Source organism: Pristiophorus japonicus, chromosome 7 (genome assembly GCF_044704955.1).
Source record: "Pristiophorus japonicus isolate sPriJap1 chromosome 7, sPriJap1.hap1, whole genome shotgun sequence".
NCBI lineage: Eukaryota > Metazoa > Chordata > Chondrichthyes > Pristiophoridae > Pristiophorus > Pristiophorus japonicus.
The window spans coordinates 129,329,366-129,347,166 of NC_091983.1; the positions used below are offsets into that span (position 1 = coordinate 129,329,366).

The 17,801-nt window shown below is 43.2% G+C and overlaps 1 protein-coding gene across 1 annotated transcript in view; it reads right to left on the reverse strand.

The window, feature by feature from the left end:
• Positions 1-358: 358 nt before the first annotated feature.
• The window catches only part of dcbld1 (discoidin, CUB and LCCL domain containing 1), a 172,886-nt gene continuing 155,443 nt past the window's right edge, over positions 359-17,801 (reverse strand). The window contains exons 13-17 of the mRNA XM_070884221.1: positions 14,963-15,064; positions 14,284-14,371; positions 12,420-12,463; positions 2,719-2,838; positions 359-1,713 (exon numbers count right to left, since the gene is read on the reverse strand). Coding sequence (XP_070740322.1) covers positions 1,232-1,713; positions 2,719-2,838; positions 12,420-12,463; positions 14,284-14,371; positions 14,963-15,064 — 836 coding nt within the window. The 3' untranslated portion in view covers positions 359-1,231. The remainder of the gene's footprint in view (positions 1,714-2,718; positions 2,839-12,419; positions 12,464-14,283; positions 14,372-14,962; positions 15,065-17,801) is intronic.

A 17,801-nucleotide genomic window follows, 5' to 3' on the forward strand; every position in this document is an offset into this window, starting at 1 on the left:
AACCTGGCAAAAATCCGGCCCAAAGTGTGAATAGGATCAGATCCATTTGGGTAGCTCCATAACCAAGTAGCCTTTTGACACTCACTATCTAGGCACACACAAGATCAGCCACTTGGACAAAATCTCTGATACTTTGTCCATCATGGAACCCTACTTTTGCAAGAATCACCACCCTGTCAGGAGGGGAACATTTAAAAAAAACTGAAATGAAAACTAATGAATACAGATTATTGCTGTGCATTTTTTTAAAGAAATGAAATCACTTTTAATAAAATTACCACATTTTTCAGCACCTTTGGCACTGTTACAGAATTACATCACAATAGTGAATAATTATTTAAAGTAGAATAAGTGTTGAACTTGAAGCAAGAAGAGATTTCACATTTGCTATTTTTTTTAAACAGTTGTTATTTTGAGGACGTTAAAATAAAATCTATCAAATGTATAATGCATACAATACATTAAGAACACTTTATAAACAATGGTTGCTATTAAATCGGTGGCCAACAGGATAGTAAACCGAATACCTTCTGCATATTTACGTCATTCATTTCCATAGGTCATCTGATTAGCCAGCAACAAATGGTGACAATGAGCTATATTAGCGCACACATTACGACAACAAAGCAAATTTCAAAACTTCTTGTTTCCAGTCACCAAGGATGAGTAAAATTAACAGAAAATAATCTTATGCAACAGTGAAAGGTTTTTCATAGTAATGTTTCACCCTTTAACAGCAAAGGATAGTTTAAAAAAAAATGGTTTCTGTTCCTTGGAAGTCCTTTTAATGCGCCAATAAAAATCCACATCTAAAATCTAAATTTACTATGAATAAGCAAAGCATGTAAGCAATCTCCATATTAAGAGCATCTCACATACCACATTGCACATCCAGTGTTTTAAGCAGCTTATTTATACCAATCAAGTTATGGAACATAAAAATGTGAGCAATTTCGTAAACTTTTTCTTTTAAAACGTTTGCCCATTTATCTGTCCATTAAGTATATTACCGTTATATATGTCAGAATTAAAATTTCAGTCTTGCATTAGCTCAGGGCAACTGATATCAGTTGTGGCATGCACCTGCCACAGCTTATCCAAGTACTCCATTTTGCCTTTACTCCTGTAGTTTATTCTTATTCTGTGATGAGTAAAGTCTTGAAATAACTGTTCACAGCTTTAGGGAGTTTTTTTGGATGCCTGATTCTTTTCACCGACAATGGCAAAAAACTCAAATACCACAGAATCTGCCAACAATCAAGGTGCTGTTACTTGGTGGATGATCATATTCTGCCTTGCCAGTCTTTGAACTGTCAGTAATACCTTGTGGTATTTGATAAGCTACACCACTGGGGTGTAAACCATTACCATTAGAAATGGTGGATTCATTTTGAGAACTAGTCACTTGAGAAAACAAAGTTTTTTTTGTTGAAGAGGTCAGTGGTACATTATAGGGAGTTTCTTTTGTGCATGGATTCTTCCTTGTAGAATGATTGAGGTGCTGCACTTTTTCAACAATTGGGGTTGCATATTCTGGTTCCTGACTTGTTAAAGGTTCTGCATATTCATGTTGGTTTTCAACAAGCGGTATGACATAATGGCTTAGAGAGTCTGCTCGACCAATTCCATCATCATCTTCTGCATCTATTGGTTTGAAGGTAGAGCCTTTTCTTGCCACTCTTACTGTTCCAACCATTAAAGGTTGCTGGTAATCTTCAAAACAAAGGACAGAAACATTTTTTTACTGCATAAACTTCAACCTCCTATCACCACCCCAAATGGTAAAAGAATATCTTTCAGTGTTGATGAACACCAAAGTAAAGCTTTTAAAGCTGTTTTAATGGCTATTAATTTTAGGAGATTTCTCAAACATAGGAATTCTGTATACTGTAGATAAGCGGCATCTCAAAAGTAAAATGGAAACATCGGGATCACTCAAGTTTTAGCATCCAGCCTGTAAAAAAAACATTCTTACTCCGGGACTAGTTTTTCCTAGATTTTTAAACAATGGCCCGGATTTTCCAGTGGGTAATGACGGTGAACTGTCGGTGTTCGTCGTCATTAACCCTCTGAAACTGACCGCAACTTCAGGGTTTAGCGCATGTGCATCTAAATGCGGAAATCCTGAAGTTGCGTCAGTCATTCCCTGCACCGACATAGACTGCACTGTGGCTCCCTCCCTCTATCTTATGCCCATGTGAAGGTCCCAATCTTTATTTCGCTCTGTGCAATATTTTTTAAACGAGAGGATAAAAGCCTTTTATCTCCTGGTTTGCTGTCAGAGAATTTTTCAATGTGATTGGCTGCTTAGACAACCTGCATGGCTCTAGGAATCTCCTATTCACAGCATTATAATCAATTACACATCGAGAAACCTCAAATTTGCACCAAATATCTGTGGGCAGCTTTCTTCGAGGTCAGGGGCAAGTGCCTTTGCTTCGCCGCTGACTGCAAATTACAGGCCCTAATTTATCAAGAGTAAGAAAATATCAAACTTTAAATAGGTTGCGACCACATCTAAAATTTCACCCAGGTAGCCGATGTGCAATACCACTTCTAATTTTAATAAGTACTTTTATTTGTTAGATTAGCATTATCATAATATTAATTGGTCTGCTACCAATAATGCCAAATTAAGGTAACTTCTTTCAAATGTGTTACTTGCTTGAGTGTATAAATGTTTCCCAAGGTGTGTAAATTCACAAAACTTCCTTTTACCCGATAAGTCGCTCCTGACAACATGAAGCTTCTGAAAAACCTCCTTTTCATGGCTGTAACTAATAGTAAATTCAGTTGATTGGTGCCTTTTGAAAGGCTGTTTGAACTGTTTCCAGCAACCTGCAATAAACAATACGAAACACCATTTCAATAGAATAAAATATAAATGAATGAAGACTTAACAAAATTGATTGGGAATGAAGCAGAGCAGACACTTGAAATTACAAATCCCATGATCTGGCACTGCAAGTGCCAATATAGCAGGCCGGATGGAAATGGCACAGGTAGTGTGTGACAATTCCCCAGCTCCCAGGACCCCTTCTCCAATGCAGGATGATTTTATGGATCTCAAATCCAGAAGTGTACAAGTTGTCATTTAATGTATATTTTGTACATTTCAGACAGTAGACCTATAATTACCCAAAAAGTGCATTCACAAATTTGAGTGTCCCCCTGTGTACGAAATGATCTGTAGTGATGAATGCACATGGAAGACTTCAGTTAAATAGATACAGAATCTTGTAATGCACGAATCGCCATTGAACCTCACTACTTTGATGAGAATTTTCAAATAGTTGTCAAATTCAACAGTCTGTGAATGACAATAATAAACATTCTTTTATCACACAGGAAAGGGTTATGCATAATTTCCAAGGAAGGCAGGCTACAGAAGTAAGGACAGCACACTAAGGAAGCACAGCTAATCCTTTGGAGGATGGAAATGTGGGAGGACTTGCACCCACAGATGGCTTGTACTGACTAAATGCGAATGGTCAAAAAAAAATCAGTATTGCTGGGGTAGAAATTGGTATTGTGCCTGTTTTTCAGTGCAAAAAACGGACGCAAAACATACCATTTCGTAGTGTGATGGCCTGCTAAATTTGCAGTGGGACCAGTGGAACGCTGCAGCAGAAGTCAATAGAAAGTAGCCAGTGAAGTAGTTCTAAACAATGGCAAAATAAACTAAAACAATGATCAAAACTGGCACAGGCTCGACGGGCTGAATGGTTACAGCATAGAAGGGGGCCATTCTATAATTCTACGAAATCAGCTAAAAGCTTTCTATGAATCATTTTTGAAGAGTAGCTGGGCCCTATTAATGCATTTCTGCCTAGCAACCCATTTTAAATAGGAATGATTTATTTCCAGCATTGGTGATGTGGAAACCGCTGGAAAATTTCAGATATAGTGCTACAAAGTCATTAACTCATGCCTCTTCTTTTCTGTATATTTAATATGTAAATATGCCTGCCAATTTTTGGGCATGTGCTGCCACGATCAACCGTAAATGACACTAGAAAATTGAGCAGGTGGGAAAATAATTGGGGTCCTGTTATTACAGACCTTGCTCCATTTTCACCCACCATGGGAACAAGTAGGAAAACCTCGGGCCTAGAATCTGTGTTATTGGAAGAAATTACTACAAGTCGAACCTCTCTTATCCAGAACTCCCTTATCCAGCACCACCCCTTGCCTTGAACCATTCCCAGCCACCGGGTGGCACAAGCGCAGATCTCCGACATGAACAAATTGAAGTCCTTCCTCACTGCCGCCTCCCACAATCGCTGGCCTGACTCCGCGATCTACCATCCGCCCCCCACCCCCCCATGATCTCTCTGCCGCACTTCTAGCCCCAAGCCTGCCAGCCTCGATATCCCCTTGCTCAGTATCTGTACCATCCAATTTAACGTGACCACCCCTCATCCGTAAAAATCCCTTATCCAAAGGTCAGGTCCCGAGGGTTCTGGATAAGGGAGGTTCAACCTATACTAAATGCTTGGAAAAACAGGAGGAAATTAGGACCAGTCAGCACGTATTTCTAAAAGTTAGGCCATCTTTTACCAACCCGTACAGGATAAAGAAAATGAGATGAATATAGTCTGTGAGGATTTTCACAAAGCATTTGATAAGGTAACCACATAAGCTTATGGCAAAGAAAACAACCCGTGTAATCAATGAATAGTGAGAGAGATGGTTAGAGGACAGAAGGCATAGATAAGGGCAAAAGAAAGCTTCTGAGACGTGAATGGTGCTCCACAAGATTTTTTGTTGCGGTCACTACTTTAACTCCATACATAAATTATCTAAAATTAGGAATTGAGGAGACAATATTAAAATTTGCTGATTGCATCAAATTAGGAGATGGCATATAATAAATTGTGGCAAGAATCATGAAAGACTGCAGAAGGACAACGGTAGATTAGCAAGATGGGCAGATAGGTGGTAGAAAACACAAATTTATGTAATAAATTTTGGAAGAAAGAATAGACCTTAAATGGCAAGATTTAAATGGAGTGGATTTGTGGGGATCTTAGAAGCATTAACCACGCTCGATCAGCTCCAATGGATGGGCCACATTGTCCACATGCCCGATACTAGACTCCCAAAACAAGCATTCTACTCAGTGCTCTGACATGGCAAGCGAGTCCCAGGTGGGCAGAGGAAATGCTTCAAGGACACCCTCAAAGCCTCCTTGAAAAAGTGTAACATCCCCACAGACTCCTGGGGATCCCTGGCCCAAGACTGCTCAAAGTGGAGAAGCATCCAGGAAGGTGCCGAACACCTAGAGTCTCTTCGCTGGGAGCACGTGGAAGCCAAGCGCAAACAGCGGAAGGAGCGCACAACAACCGAGCGCACAACAACCAAGCACCCCATCCACCCATCCCTTCAACCAGCACCTGCCTCACCTATGGCAGACTGTAGGTCCCCTGAGAACTCATATTAGTGTGGAAGAAAGTCAACCTCGATTCCGAGGGAGTGCCTGAGAAGAAGGTATGCTCATACACATGGTCACACTACAAGTAGATAAAGCCATAAAAAGCCTTGAATTTAAATCTCGTTTTTCCCACGTGTTGTCTCCTCCCTACTCCCCGTGTATTTCAAAGCATAGCTATCTTGATCGACCATGCAGCCACGCCTCCGTAGCTTAGTTCCCTGCGTTCATGTTCATGTGCTTTTTGGCTGAAGCTCTGGACCCGAGCCCATCAGTTCCATTTCCTCTTTTTCCTTGTTTCTCTTTACCCATCATGCCTCCTTTCTTTTCTCCGCCCTTAGGTCCACAATCTTCCAGCATGTCTTTCCTACTCTCCTGCCGCCGTCCCAGGCTTGACTCCCTCTTAAATAATCTTACAACTTCCCTCTGTGCCTCTCTTGGCATCCTCCAAAGGGCCTATTGATGCACTTGTTGCTGCCTCCTAACAAACAACAATTCCAATTGCCCCATCCTACTCTACCCGACCTTCCTGCCCACTGCACCTGCCAGGGGCTAATCTTGCCAACCTCCTTCCCTTCCCATTCATGGCTCTCAGAGCTGAACCTGTGGTCGCTGCCAGTGGATCGCCGTCCCTCTCCGTATCTCCCTCCAGACTGTACGTTAACTTGTGAACAAGGCCCTTGCCATCCATGAGTGTACTGTGGATGATCACATCGACATTATGGCCTTGGAGACGACATGGTTTCGGGATGATGACACATTTGCCCTTAATGAAGCTTCCCTGCCTGGCTATGCATTCCACCACTTGCCCCACTCAAACTGCTGTGGTGATGGTGCTGTGGCTTATCTCTAAATCACTCCTTGGTCTGTCTGCCTATTCCTTTGGCAATTTCTCCTTTGAGCATCTCAGCTTGTTCCACCCCTCATGCCACTCATTTAAAATCCTTGTTCTGTACCGCCCACCCAAGTATCATGCCAAGTTTCTCAGATTTTCTCTACTTTCCTCCCTCAGTCTCTGCAACACGCGACTTCTCATCCTCTGTGATTTCAACCTCCATCTTGACTCTTCTCGCTCTCTCTCCTGAGTTCACTTCTCTCCTTTCCTCACTACATCCCTCCATATAAACTCTCCCACCCATATTCATGGCCACTCCCTCAATCTTGTCATCTCACATGGCCTCGTTACTCCCATCATAACTATCACAATCACTGATAAGGCAATCTCTGATCATTTCCTTGTATCGCTCGCCACCTACATTCCCTTTCCCCCTCCCAACCCCACTTACTGTATCTGTCCTGGAAAAAAACTCTCCCTCAAGTCAATTACCACTACACTTTCAATTTCCCAACTATCTAGCCTTTGACCCACAATTCATCATGGCATTTCTGCCGCTCTGCTGAACCACACCCTCTGCACCACTCCCCATTAAAAACCATCGCTCTCGCTCCCTCTATCTCTCTCACTCTAGTCGTTCCCCCGGTATACCCCTCATCTCTGCTCCCTTAAGTTCAAGGGACACAGATTTGAACATCTATGGCGAACAACTGGTTTAACCATCCGTCGCCAGATCTGGCTGGACCACGTAAAGCATCATCGGGTCCTGCTCTTCATTGCTAAAACTGCTCACTATTCAAAAATCATCCTGGAATGCAGAGATAACCCCTCAGCTTACCACAAACCATCTTCTTAAATCACCCTCCCATGCCTCCTCCACCCTCATCTCCAACAATTGCGAGGAGCTCATAGACTTTTTACATCCGTTCAGTTGCCTCTGCCATTTCCCTCCATTCCCTTAGCCCACCAGGCCAAACTTCCCTTAATGTTCACCGCTGCCCTAGCCCTGAACTCTCATTTTTCTCTAGGTTCTATCCCATCTCCTGCATTGCTCTCTCCAAGCTCATCTTGTCCATGAGACCCATTTCCTGCTCACTTGACCCTATTCTGACCAAACTGTCGACCACACAACTTCCCTTTCTGGACCTCATGTTAGCGGACATAGTTAATGGTTCCCTCTCTTCAGGTACTGTTCGCCTCCTCTTCAAATCTGGCGTCGTCATCCCTCTCCTCAAATAACCCCTCTGTCCTTGCAAATCACTGCCCCATCTCCAACTTTCCTTTCCTCTCCAAATTCCTTGAACTTGTCACCTCCCAAATCCGTGCCCAACTTTCCCACAAATCCATGTTTGAATCCCGCCAATCAGGTTTCCACCCCCGCCATTGTACTGAAACAGCCCGTATCAAGTTACAAGTGACGTTCTATGTGACTGTGGCCATGGTAAACTATCCCTCCTCATCCTTCTCGACCCATCTGCAACCTCACATAGTTAACCACACCATGCTCCTCCAACGCCTTTCCTCCATTGTCCAGCTAGTTGGAACGCCTCTTGACCAATTCAATTCCTATGAATCAAATGATAGTCTGAGAAGCACCTGCAATGGGTTCTCTTCCCTCTCTTGCACCGTTACCTCTGGAGTCTCCCAAGGATCTATCCTTGACCGCCTATTTCTCATCTACATGCTGCCCCTCGGCGATATCATCCGAAAGCACATTAGGTTCCATATATACGCTGATGACATTCGGCTCCATCTCTCCACCATCTCTCTCGGCCCCTCCACCATCTCTGATGTGTCACACTGCTTGTCTGACAGCAAATATTGAAAGAGCACAAATTTCCTCCAACTAAATATTGGGATGAAGCCATTGTCTTTGATCCCTGCCCCAAACTCTGTTCCTTGACCACCGTTTCCATCTCTGGCAACTGTCTGAAGCTGAGGCAGACTGTTTGCAACCTTGGTGTTATGTTTGACCCAGAGATGAGCTTTTGACCACATAGCCACTCCCTCACCAAGACTGCCTACTTCCACATCCATAATTTCACCCAACTCAGACACTGCCTCAGCTCAGCTGCTGCTGAAACCCTCATCCATGTCTTTATTAGCTCTAGACTTAACTATTCCAATACACTCTTGATCGGCCTCCCATCTTCCATCCTACATGAATGTGTGCTCATCCAAAACTCTGCTGCCCATATCTTAACTCACACCAAGTCCCATTCATGCATCACCCCATGCTTGCTGACCTACACTGGCGCTCGGTCCAACAATGTCTCAATTTAAAAATCTTCATCCTTGTTTTCAAATCTCTCCATGGCCTTGCCCCTCCCAATTTCTGTAACCTCCTGCAACCCTACAAGCCTTCAGGATCTCTGCGCTCCTCCAAAGCTGGCCTCTTGCACATCCCCGATTTTAATCGCCTTCAGCTGCCTTGGCCCTAAGCTCTGGAACTCTCTCTCTAAACCTCTCCACCTCTCTCTCCTCCTTTACAATGCTCCTTAAAATCTACCTCTTTGACCAAGCTATTGGCCATGTGACCTGTTCTCTTCTCCTGTAGCTCAGTTTAAAAAAAAAAAAAAAATTTTTTGTTGATAATGCTTTTGTTAAAAGTTTTGGGATGTTTTGCTCTGTTAAAGGTGCTATATAAATGTAAGTTGTTATTTTAAAAATTGCAGAGGCCTTCATTTGTATCTAGAGAAGGTAAATAAAGGGCATAAATTTAAAATCACTAAAAGAATGCAGGGCGAGGTTAGGATATTTTTTTTTGCACAGAAGATTCTTAAGACTTGAAACCAGAAATAATAGCGGAGAGAGAGAATCCAAAATGAAATTGGATAAATACTTGCAAAAGAAAAAATGTAAAGGGTACAGCGAAAGGGCAGGGGACTAAGTGGATGGCTTTCAGAAAGCCGGCAGAGGCGTAGTGGGCTGAATGACTTCCTCATGTGTTGTAAAATTCTATGACAAACGTAAGGAAGTAATGATGAACTTAGTTAGGCCACAGTTGGACCGTACGGTGTACAGTTTAGGGCACTATTAGAGGAACAATATAAAAGCAATGGGATAAGTGCAGCATAGATTCACCAAGATGTTACTAAGGATATGAGGTTATAGTTAGAGATTTTAAGCAGTTAGGGCATTTTTTACTAGATTTAAGAAGAAGGGGCAGTCTGATTGAGGTCTTTGATTATTAAGGGTTACAATGGATTAAATAGTAATAGATTGTTTACATTCATCAGTGAAACAAATTTTAAATATTCACAAAAAGAATTAAATAAAGAACTTATATTTATATAGTGCCTGTCATGATGTCAGAATGCCCCAAAATGCTTTACAGCCAATGAAGTACTTTTTAAAATGTAGTCACCATTGTAATGTAGGGAAATGCAGCAACCAGTATTCCCTGTAATTGCGCTTTGTCTGTGCAGCCAGTTTCTTTTAATGCACGGTCCCATTAAATTTCGGCGCATGTGCAATATTTACAATGTAAAAGCCGGTGGTTGGCCTGCACAGGACCTTTCAGATTACTGCGCAGCTACGCGCACACATCTTAGCAACAACATTGGCAGCAACCAATTTGCACATAGCAAGGTCCCACAAACAGGAATAAGATAAACGACCAGGTAATGTGTCTTTTTTAATGATGTTGTTTGAGGGATAAATAGTAAAGGTGAGGTTAAAAGAAATTCTTAATGCAGAGTTTGGTTAGAATGTGAAATTTCCTGCCACAATCCATTGTTGAAGTTCATAAATTTGTTCAAACAGAAATGAAGACAGTTGCTTGCACAGAGAAATATTGAAGGTATGGGGAAATGAGCAATTTAGATAGCTCGTGGAGAAACTTGATGTGCGAAATAGCTTGCTTCTGTTGTAATGTTCTCGGATTCCATATTGAGGCTGTGCATATAACCAGCGAATCTTTACCAAACTGATCAAAAATTGTCAAATCCTGAAACGATTTGATAAAATCCACCCAATGTCTAATTGCCCACATTTCTTGACAGGAAATGAGTTATAAAAACCCAGGTGACCCAAAAGGTGAGTGGAGATTCCTTTAACTAATGGAACACTCAAGCCTCAAACTCAGCATGTAGACAACTTTATAGTTACACGTGGCAAGTAAGCAGGCAACCAAGCTGTACCAAGACACACCTACACATCGCCAGCAGCCAGGTAAATTTATGCAGAAATTGCTTAATACATCACTATGGACTTATTATATTGTCAATGAATTAGTGGGTCCCAAAACATAGAGAGCAGAAGAAGAACATTTGAAAGTGTTGCAGGGTCTTTTGATGTGTAGGTCAATACTGAATACTAGACCAGGATGAATGGGGATTTGTATAAATTAATTATAACCATTACATTATTCCAAATAAAAGCAAAAAAGCCAGTAAAATTACAAAACATTCTTTGTTTCACTGTACATCTCTCCTTTTATATTGCTCAACACTATAGTTACAGTAGCTTTTGATTACTGTCTGTCCTAGCTGCGAGATGTGTGTCGTAGTGCAACATGTTCCTCCGATGCTATGGCTGAGATGGCAACCTGCATACACAAAACTTTAAAAACAAATGTATAAATACAGTTGTACAAACTGTCCATGTATTTTTAAACTCCACCAATTTACCCTTGTTTAAAATATTTTTTTTTAGCTTGTGCCTGTACCAAATTTAACCTCTCGCCACAGCTCAATATCAAAAGATTGCTAAATTTACAAGATGTATTTAACCCCTTGTAACCTGCATCACACCTGACCACCAGAGGGCCTACCTATTGGCGTTCCAAGGGATCCCAGCATCCCTTGAGAGCATAGTATATAATAAGCAGGCCACCCACGAGGTACCTGCACTCTGGAACCTTACTAAAGGAGCTAAGGTCACACTTGCTCATTACACACAGTACTCAGTCTGACCCAGTAATGTGAATGATGAACGCTAGCTGCAGGGAATTCTATCAACAATGTGTCATTGTTTGCAAATATTAAGCCAATCTATTAGGGAAAATGTAAATATTATCTCCATGAAATATGCGAACAGCAAATTTATTAGCAACTATGTTATTGACTAAAGCTGAACTCTGCAATAATGCAATTTTGTGGGTCACTGCAGCTTTATCAAGCTTATATTACTCAACTCGGTGGTAGCACTCTCGCCTCCGAGTCAAAAGTTGTGGGTTCAAGTCCCACACCAGAGACTTGAGCACAACATTTAGGCTGACACTACAGTGCAGTGCTGAGGGAACGCTGCACTGTCTTTCGGATGAGACATTAAATTGAGGACCCGAACGTGCTCTCAAACAACGTAAAAGATCCCATGGCAATATTTTGAAGAAGAGAATGAGAGTTCTCCCTCAACTAATATCACTACAAACAGATTATTTAGTCATTACAGGTTGAACCTCCCTTATCCGGCACCCTCGGGACCTGGCCTGTGCCAGATGAGGGATTTTGCCGGATGAGCGGAAGTCATTGGCCCTGGCGGGGGAGGGGGAGGAGGAGAAGGGGGAAGAGAGGAGAGAGTAGGTGGTCTGAGGTCAGGGGGAAACTAGGTCAGTGGCCCAAGCAGGCCCCGAAGAGCCAGCAGTCAAGCGGGCCCCGAACCGAGTGGGCCCGAGGATGCGGCCCACTGGCCCGACCCTCCGGAGAGAGCGCTGAGTGGAGGAGTGGCCAGCCTGAGGACGTGGCCCACTGGTCCGCCCCCCCCCCCCCAGAGAGAGCGCTGTGAGGAGCGGCTGGCCCGAGGGCTGTGGCTGCAGGAGTTCCAGCAGAGCGACGAGGCAGAGGCAGCCGTTAACCTCGGCATTGAGGAGAAAGATTATATTGGTGAGTATCCTGTACAAATTTTTTTTTAAATGTATGCTCTGAGACCGGGGTTAGAAGGATTTTGACCAGCCGAGTTCTGCACATGTGCCACCCAGCAGTCAGGAATGGTGCCGGAAGAGTGGTGGTGCCAGATAAGGTGGTACCGGATAAGAGCGGTTCCACCTGTATCGCAATGCAGTTTGTGGGAGCTTGCTGTGCGCAACTTGGTTGCCACGTTTCCTACATTATAACAGTGACTACATTTCAAAATTACTTAATTGGCTGTAAAGAGTTTTGGGATAGCCTGAGGATGTGAAAGGCGCTATATAAACAAGTCTTTCTTTCTAACCTGTTTTTTGACTAGATGTGCCAATAGAATCTTCTGTATTCTTGCTGCAAGATAAAATTATTAGAATTTAGATAATAGTGCAACAGATGACACTAAAAATGCAAGGTTTTTACAAGTCATGAAACCTAAGATACCAACTCAATTTCTACACATTATTTTGTAGAATATGTAACTAAAGAATAATAACAGCCAATTATTTTTCTTTATTGCCCTACACAAAAACAGTCGAAAGATCTGCCTAGACCTAAAAAAACAGCAAGAGAAGACTTTTAAACTGCCCCATCATACACAATTAAAATGATAATCCATGGAAGAAAATTAAAAAAATAAGAACATAAGAATTAGGAGCAGAATAGGCCATATAGCCCTTCGAGCCTGCTCCACCATTCAATAAGATCATGGCTGATCTTCGACCTCAACTCCATTTTCCAGCTCGATCCCCATTGCCTTGATTCCCCTAGAGTCCAAAATCTATCAATCTATCTCAGTCTTGAATATACTAAACGACTCAGCATCCATAGCTCTTTTGGATAGAGAATTTCAAAAGATTTACAACACTCTGAGTGAAGAAATTCCTCTTCATCTCAGTTTTAAATGGCTAACCCCTTTTCCTGAGACTACGCCCCCTAGTTCAAGACTCTCCAGCTAGGGGAAACAACCTCTCAGCATCTACCCTGTCAATCCACCTCAAAATCTTATATGTTTCAATCAGATCACCTCTCATTCTTCGAAACTCGAGAGTATAGGCTCAATCTACTTATCTCTCCTCGTAGGACCATCTTCTCATCCCAGGAATTAATCCAGTGAACTGGATTCGTTGCACTGCCTCTAAGGTATGTATGTCCTTTCTCAAATAAGGATACCAATACTGTGCACAGTACTCCAGGTGTGGTCTCACTAAAGCCCTGTACAATTGTAGTATGACTTGCTTACTCTTGTACTTCATTTCTCTTGTTATAAAGGCCAACATGACATTTATCTTCCTAATTGCTTGCTGTACCTGCATGCTAACTGTGTTTCCTATACGAAGACACCTAAATTTCTCACCATTTAAAAACTATTCTGTTTTTCTATTCTTCCTACCAAAGTGAATAATTTCACATTTCCCCACATTATACTTCATCTGCCACTATTGCCCATTCACTCCTCCTCACTTTCCCACCTAGCTTTGTATCGTCAGCAAACCTGGATACACTGCAATCGGTCCTTTCATCTAAGTCATCAATACAGATTGTAAATAGCTGAGGGCCCAAGCATTGATCCTTGTGGTACCCTACTAGTTGCAGCCTGCCAACCTGACAGTGACCAACTTATTCCTACTCTCTGTTTTCTGTCCATTATCGAATCCTCCATCCATGTTAATATATTCACCCCAACCTCATGAGTCCTTATCTTACATAGCAACCTTATATGTGGCACCTTATCGAATGCCGTTTGGAATTCAAAATATGCTACATCCACTGGTTCCCCTTTATCTACTCTGCTAGTTACATTCTGAAAAAACTCTAATAAATTTGTTTAACAGGATCTCCCTTTCATGAAACCATGCTGACTCTGCCTAATCATATTATGATTCTAATTGCCCTGTTATCACTTCCTTAATAATGGATTCCAGTATGTTTTGCTTCTTTGGGGACTGGGAGGAGGGGCAGGAAAACGGAATGGGAGCGAGAATAACTTGACCTGAAAGTATATATTTGGTTGTGAATAAGCATATAAAAAACTGATATACTTGCCCAATATTGAGTACACTCTTTCAGTTGATTTCTGAAGTTAAAAAAATCTGCTAAACATTAAATTCCAGTAATTGTAACTTAAGGTCTGAAATTCTTGAAAATGTAAATGCCCAATATCAGTAACTTACTTTCTTAAATTCTTGAAAATGTAAATTCCCAATATCAGTAGGGCTACAGAAAGTACAACCGGAACCACAATAGCTACGAGCCTTATTCCTGAATTGAGAGAGAATACATGGGTAAATTACACAATTCCTTCCAGCACAATGGATCTGGTGGTTGGTGCTATTTTTTTCTTAATTACAGCTTCCCAAAAAACAGCTCTCTTACCAATGCAAGGAGCACCAGCTTGTATCCTTCAAGTATAAACCAAACCAGCAGCATCTCTCTACCAGAACATATGCCAATGAATCAATTTCCTATTAGTTCTATAAATTTTCAACCCCACAAATTTTCAATTTTATTTGATGCAACAGTAAGATGATTACCAGGCTCTGAAATTCTGCTGATGTTTTACCAGTCCCTCGATGATAACTCTGGGGGGGGGATTCTGGCAAAACTCCCAGGGAAATGATATAAACATCTGCTCAAGTTGCTTCTCTTAAGGTTCTGTCGGTCGCTTGCTGGAACTACAACAGAATATCAGGGCCCCAGTCTCTAATGTTAACAGTAAAATGACTTGAGAAAATCCATTATACAGAGGAAGTGCATTTATGTTACAAACTCCAATTCAGGCACAATTACCTGACCAGCTGTTGTTTAGTTTAATTAAAATAAACAAAGCAAGTGATTATAGTAGTATCTTACCGCAGTTTATATCCTTCGTAATTATAGGGTCTGTTTGGTTCACATTTTTTTTTTCCAGTATATCTATATGACGAGTAGGATTTTGTTTATTACCTGTAATTGCTGAAAAAAATCATGTATCTTATGAATGGAATATATATTTAACTAAATTATTTTTCATTAATCATTGCAGGTCATTTTAACTTGCAAGACATATATCACATCTTTTAATCGGTCAGTGTGAACATAAGAACATAAAAATTAGGAACAGGAGTAGGCCATCTAGCCCCTCGAGCCTGCTCCGCCATTCAATAAGATCATGGCTGATCTGGCCGTGGACTCAGCTCCATTTACCCGCCCGCTCCCCGTAACCCTTAATTCCCTTATTGGTTAAAAATCTATCTATCTGTGACTTGAATACATTCAATAAGCTAGCCTCAACTGCTTCCTTGGGCAGAGAATTCCACAGATTCACAACCCTCTGGGAGAAGAAATTCCTTCTCAACTCGGTTTTAAATTGGCTCCCCCGTATTGTGAGGCTGTGCCCCCTAGTTCTAGTCTCCCCGACCAGTGGAAACAGCCTCTCTGCCTCTATCTTGTCTATCCCTTTCATTATTTTAAATGTTTCTGTAAGATCATCCCTCATCCTTCTGAACTCCAACGAGTAAAGACCCAGTCTACTCAATCTATCATCATAAGATAACCCCCTCATCTCCGGAATCAGCCTAGTAAATCGTCTCTGTATCCCCTCCAAAGCCAGTATATCCTTCCTTAAGTAAGGTGACCAAAACTGCACGCAGTACTCCAGGTGCAGCCTTACCGATATCCTATACAGTTGCAGCAGGACCTCCCTGCTTTTGTACTCCATCCCTCTCGCAATGAAGGCCAACATTCCATTCGCCTTCCTGATTACCTGCTGCACCTGCAAACTAACTTTTTGGGATTCATGCACAAGGACCCCCACCGGTACGCTCGCGGTCTTCCGCGAGAGGTGGGCACCGGAGGGACTGGAGTGCATCATCACGTCCGGCAACCAAATTTTAATTTGATTTTACGTTTTAAAGTTTAATTTGTTTTAATTGCCGGTGCTTTTAGTGTCCCCCTCCCCTTTTATAGGGGGCACTGGAGGGAAAAAAAGTGATTTTAGTGCCCAAAAAAAAAGAAAAACACAAAAAAAAACACAAAAAAGAAAGAAAAAAAAGGGACCTTGTAAATGTCTGGTGTGTCATCCAGGTCGGGTGGCACCGATTAATGTTTATGTTTTACAGGTAAACTCCAAAAGAGTTTCATGCACAAGGACCAATCGTGGAGCTTTGGAGGCGTGTCCTGCTCAGTTGGCTGAGTGAGCAGTGAGGAGAGCAGCTCCTGTTGTAGCTCCTGGCTGGGCCTGTGAATCAGCCCAGGAAGAGAAGGAAGGAAGGAAGGAAGGGGCTTCACCACCAACATTCACCCAGAGGGAGAGGAGGAAAGCAGAAAACTTGAACAACTTTACCATTTCTACAAAGAGTTGGAGAGAGGGGGAAAGACCAACAACAACATCCAGTGTGGAAGGAGGGAGACTCTACCATTCTACAGGTGAGTGTATTGGTGCAGTCCCTAAAAGACTTTGTTGTATCGGTGGGGGGAGGAAAGAAGACCAGTCGGGGCTCGGAACATCGCGGGGGGTATGTGTGTGTGGAAGTGTGTGTGGGGGTCTCGCTTACAACTGGGCCCTACACACCACTAAAGCACCCCTCCCCCATTGCTTAGCCTGGGATAGCTGGAGCTACCAGGCTGAAGAAACAATTAATCTACCCTAATTGACATCGTTGGGAGTGTGTGCCTGTGTGGCTCCAGCTGCACCAGGTGAAGACATCTTCTCCACTCACCCGAAGACCACCCCAAAAGACTATTTTGTTTGCCATCTGGGGATTGCACCCACCTACAGCTGCGAGGGGAGACCTGCCCTCGCAGTTTCCCCCCTTCCCACCCCCACCTCTCTTTCTCTGTTACTCTCTGGTTCTCCCCTCTCTCTCGGAGAGCCCTTCCTCCCAACTGATAAAAAACAAAACAATTAAGACAACTGAGCAGAGGGAACAAGGCCCCCCCCCCCAATCGTTAACTAGGGGAGAGGAGTGCCTCTTTCAGAGCTCCCTCTGCTCAAAACACAAACGGGGCCAATAAAGATCATTAAGGCCTGTGACTTTGGGGTGGGTGTAGCCCTTAAAGGGACCCCGTGATGGCGACTCCATCCATGCCGGTGGCGGGGTCAGCAAAGACATATGCGCAGGCGGCGTCGACATCCACGGCACATCCTGCGCCTCCTGCTGCCCTGCCACCTTTCAGATTGATTACAAAAAAACACGGGGTCAAGAGCTACACTCACCCCACAATGAACATCGAGGAGTGCGTGCGGGCGATGGCTGGGGTAGTCGGCCCCTCGGCCATTGTCGCAGCCTACAAGATGTCTGGGAAGGCTGTGTTCTTCCTGGGATCGGAGCGGGCGGTGTCCCTGGCCCTCGAAAGGGGGCTCATGGTGGGCGGGACGTTCCTGCCGGTGGACCCTCTCGAGGCCACCGCGCAGAGGGTCATCATATCTAACGTCCCGCCCTTTGTTCCCGCTGAGCTCCTCCTCCCTCACCTACACCAACTGGGGGAGGTAAGGTCGGGGATCAACCCCATACCGCTTGGCCTCCGGGAGAACAGCCTGCGCCACGTCTTCTCCTTCCGCCGCCAGCTCTTTGTCCGGCTGGCGCGGGAGGAGACGACGGAAGGTCATTTTAATGTGGTGCACGAGGGGACTGCCGACCGTGTCTTCTGGACGTCGGACGGCGTGCGGTGCCATGCCTGCAGGGAGGTGGGGCATGTTCGTAAGAACTGC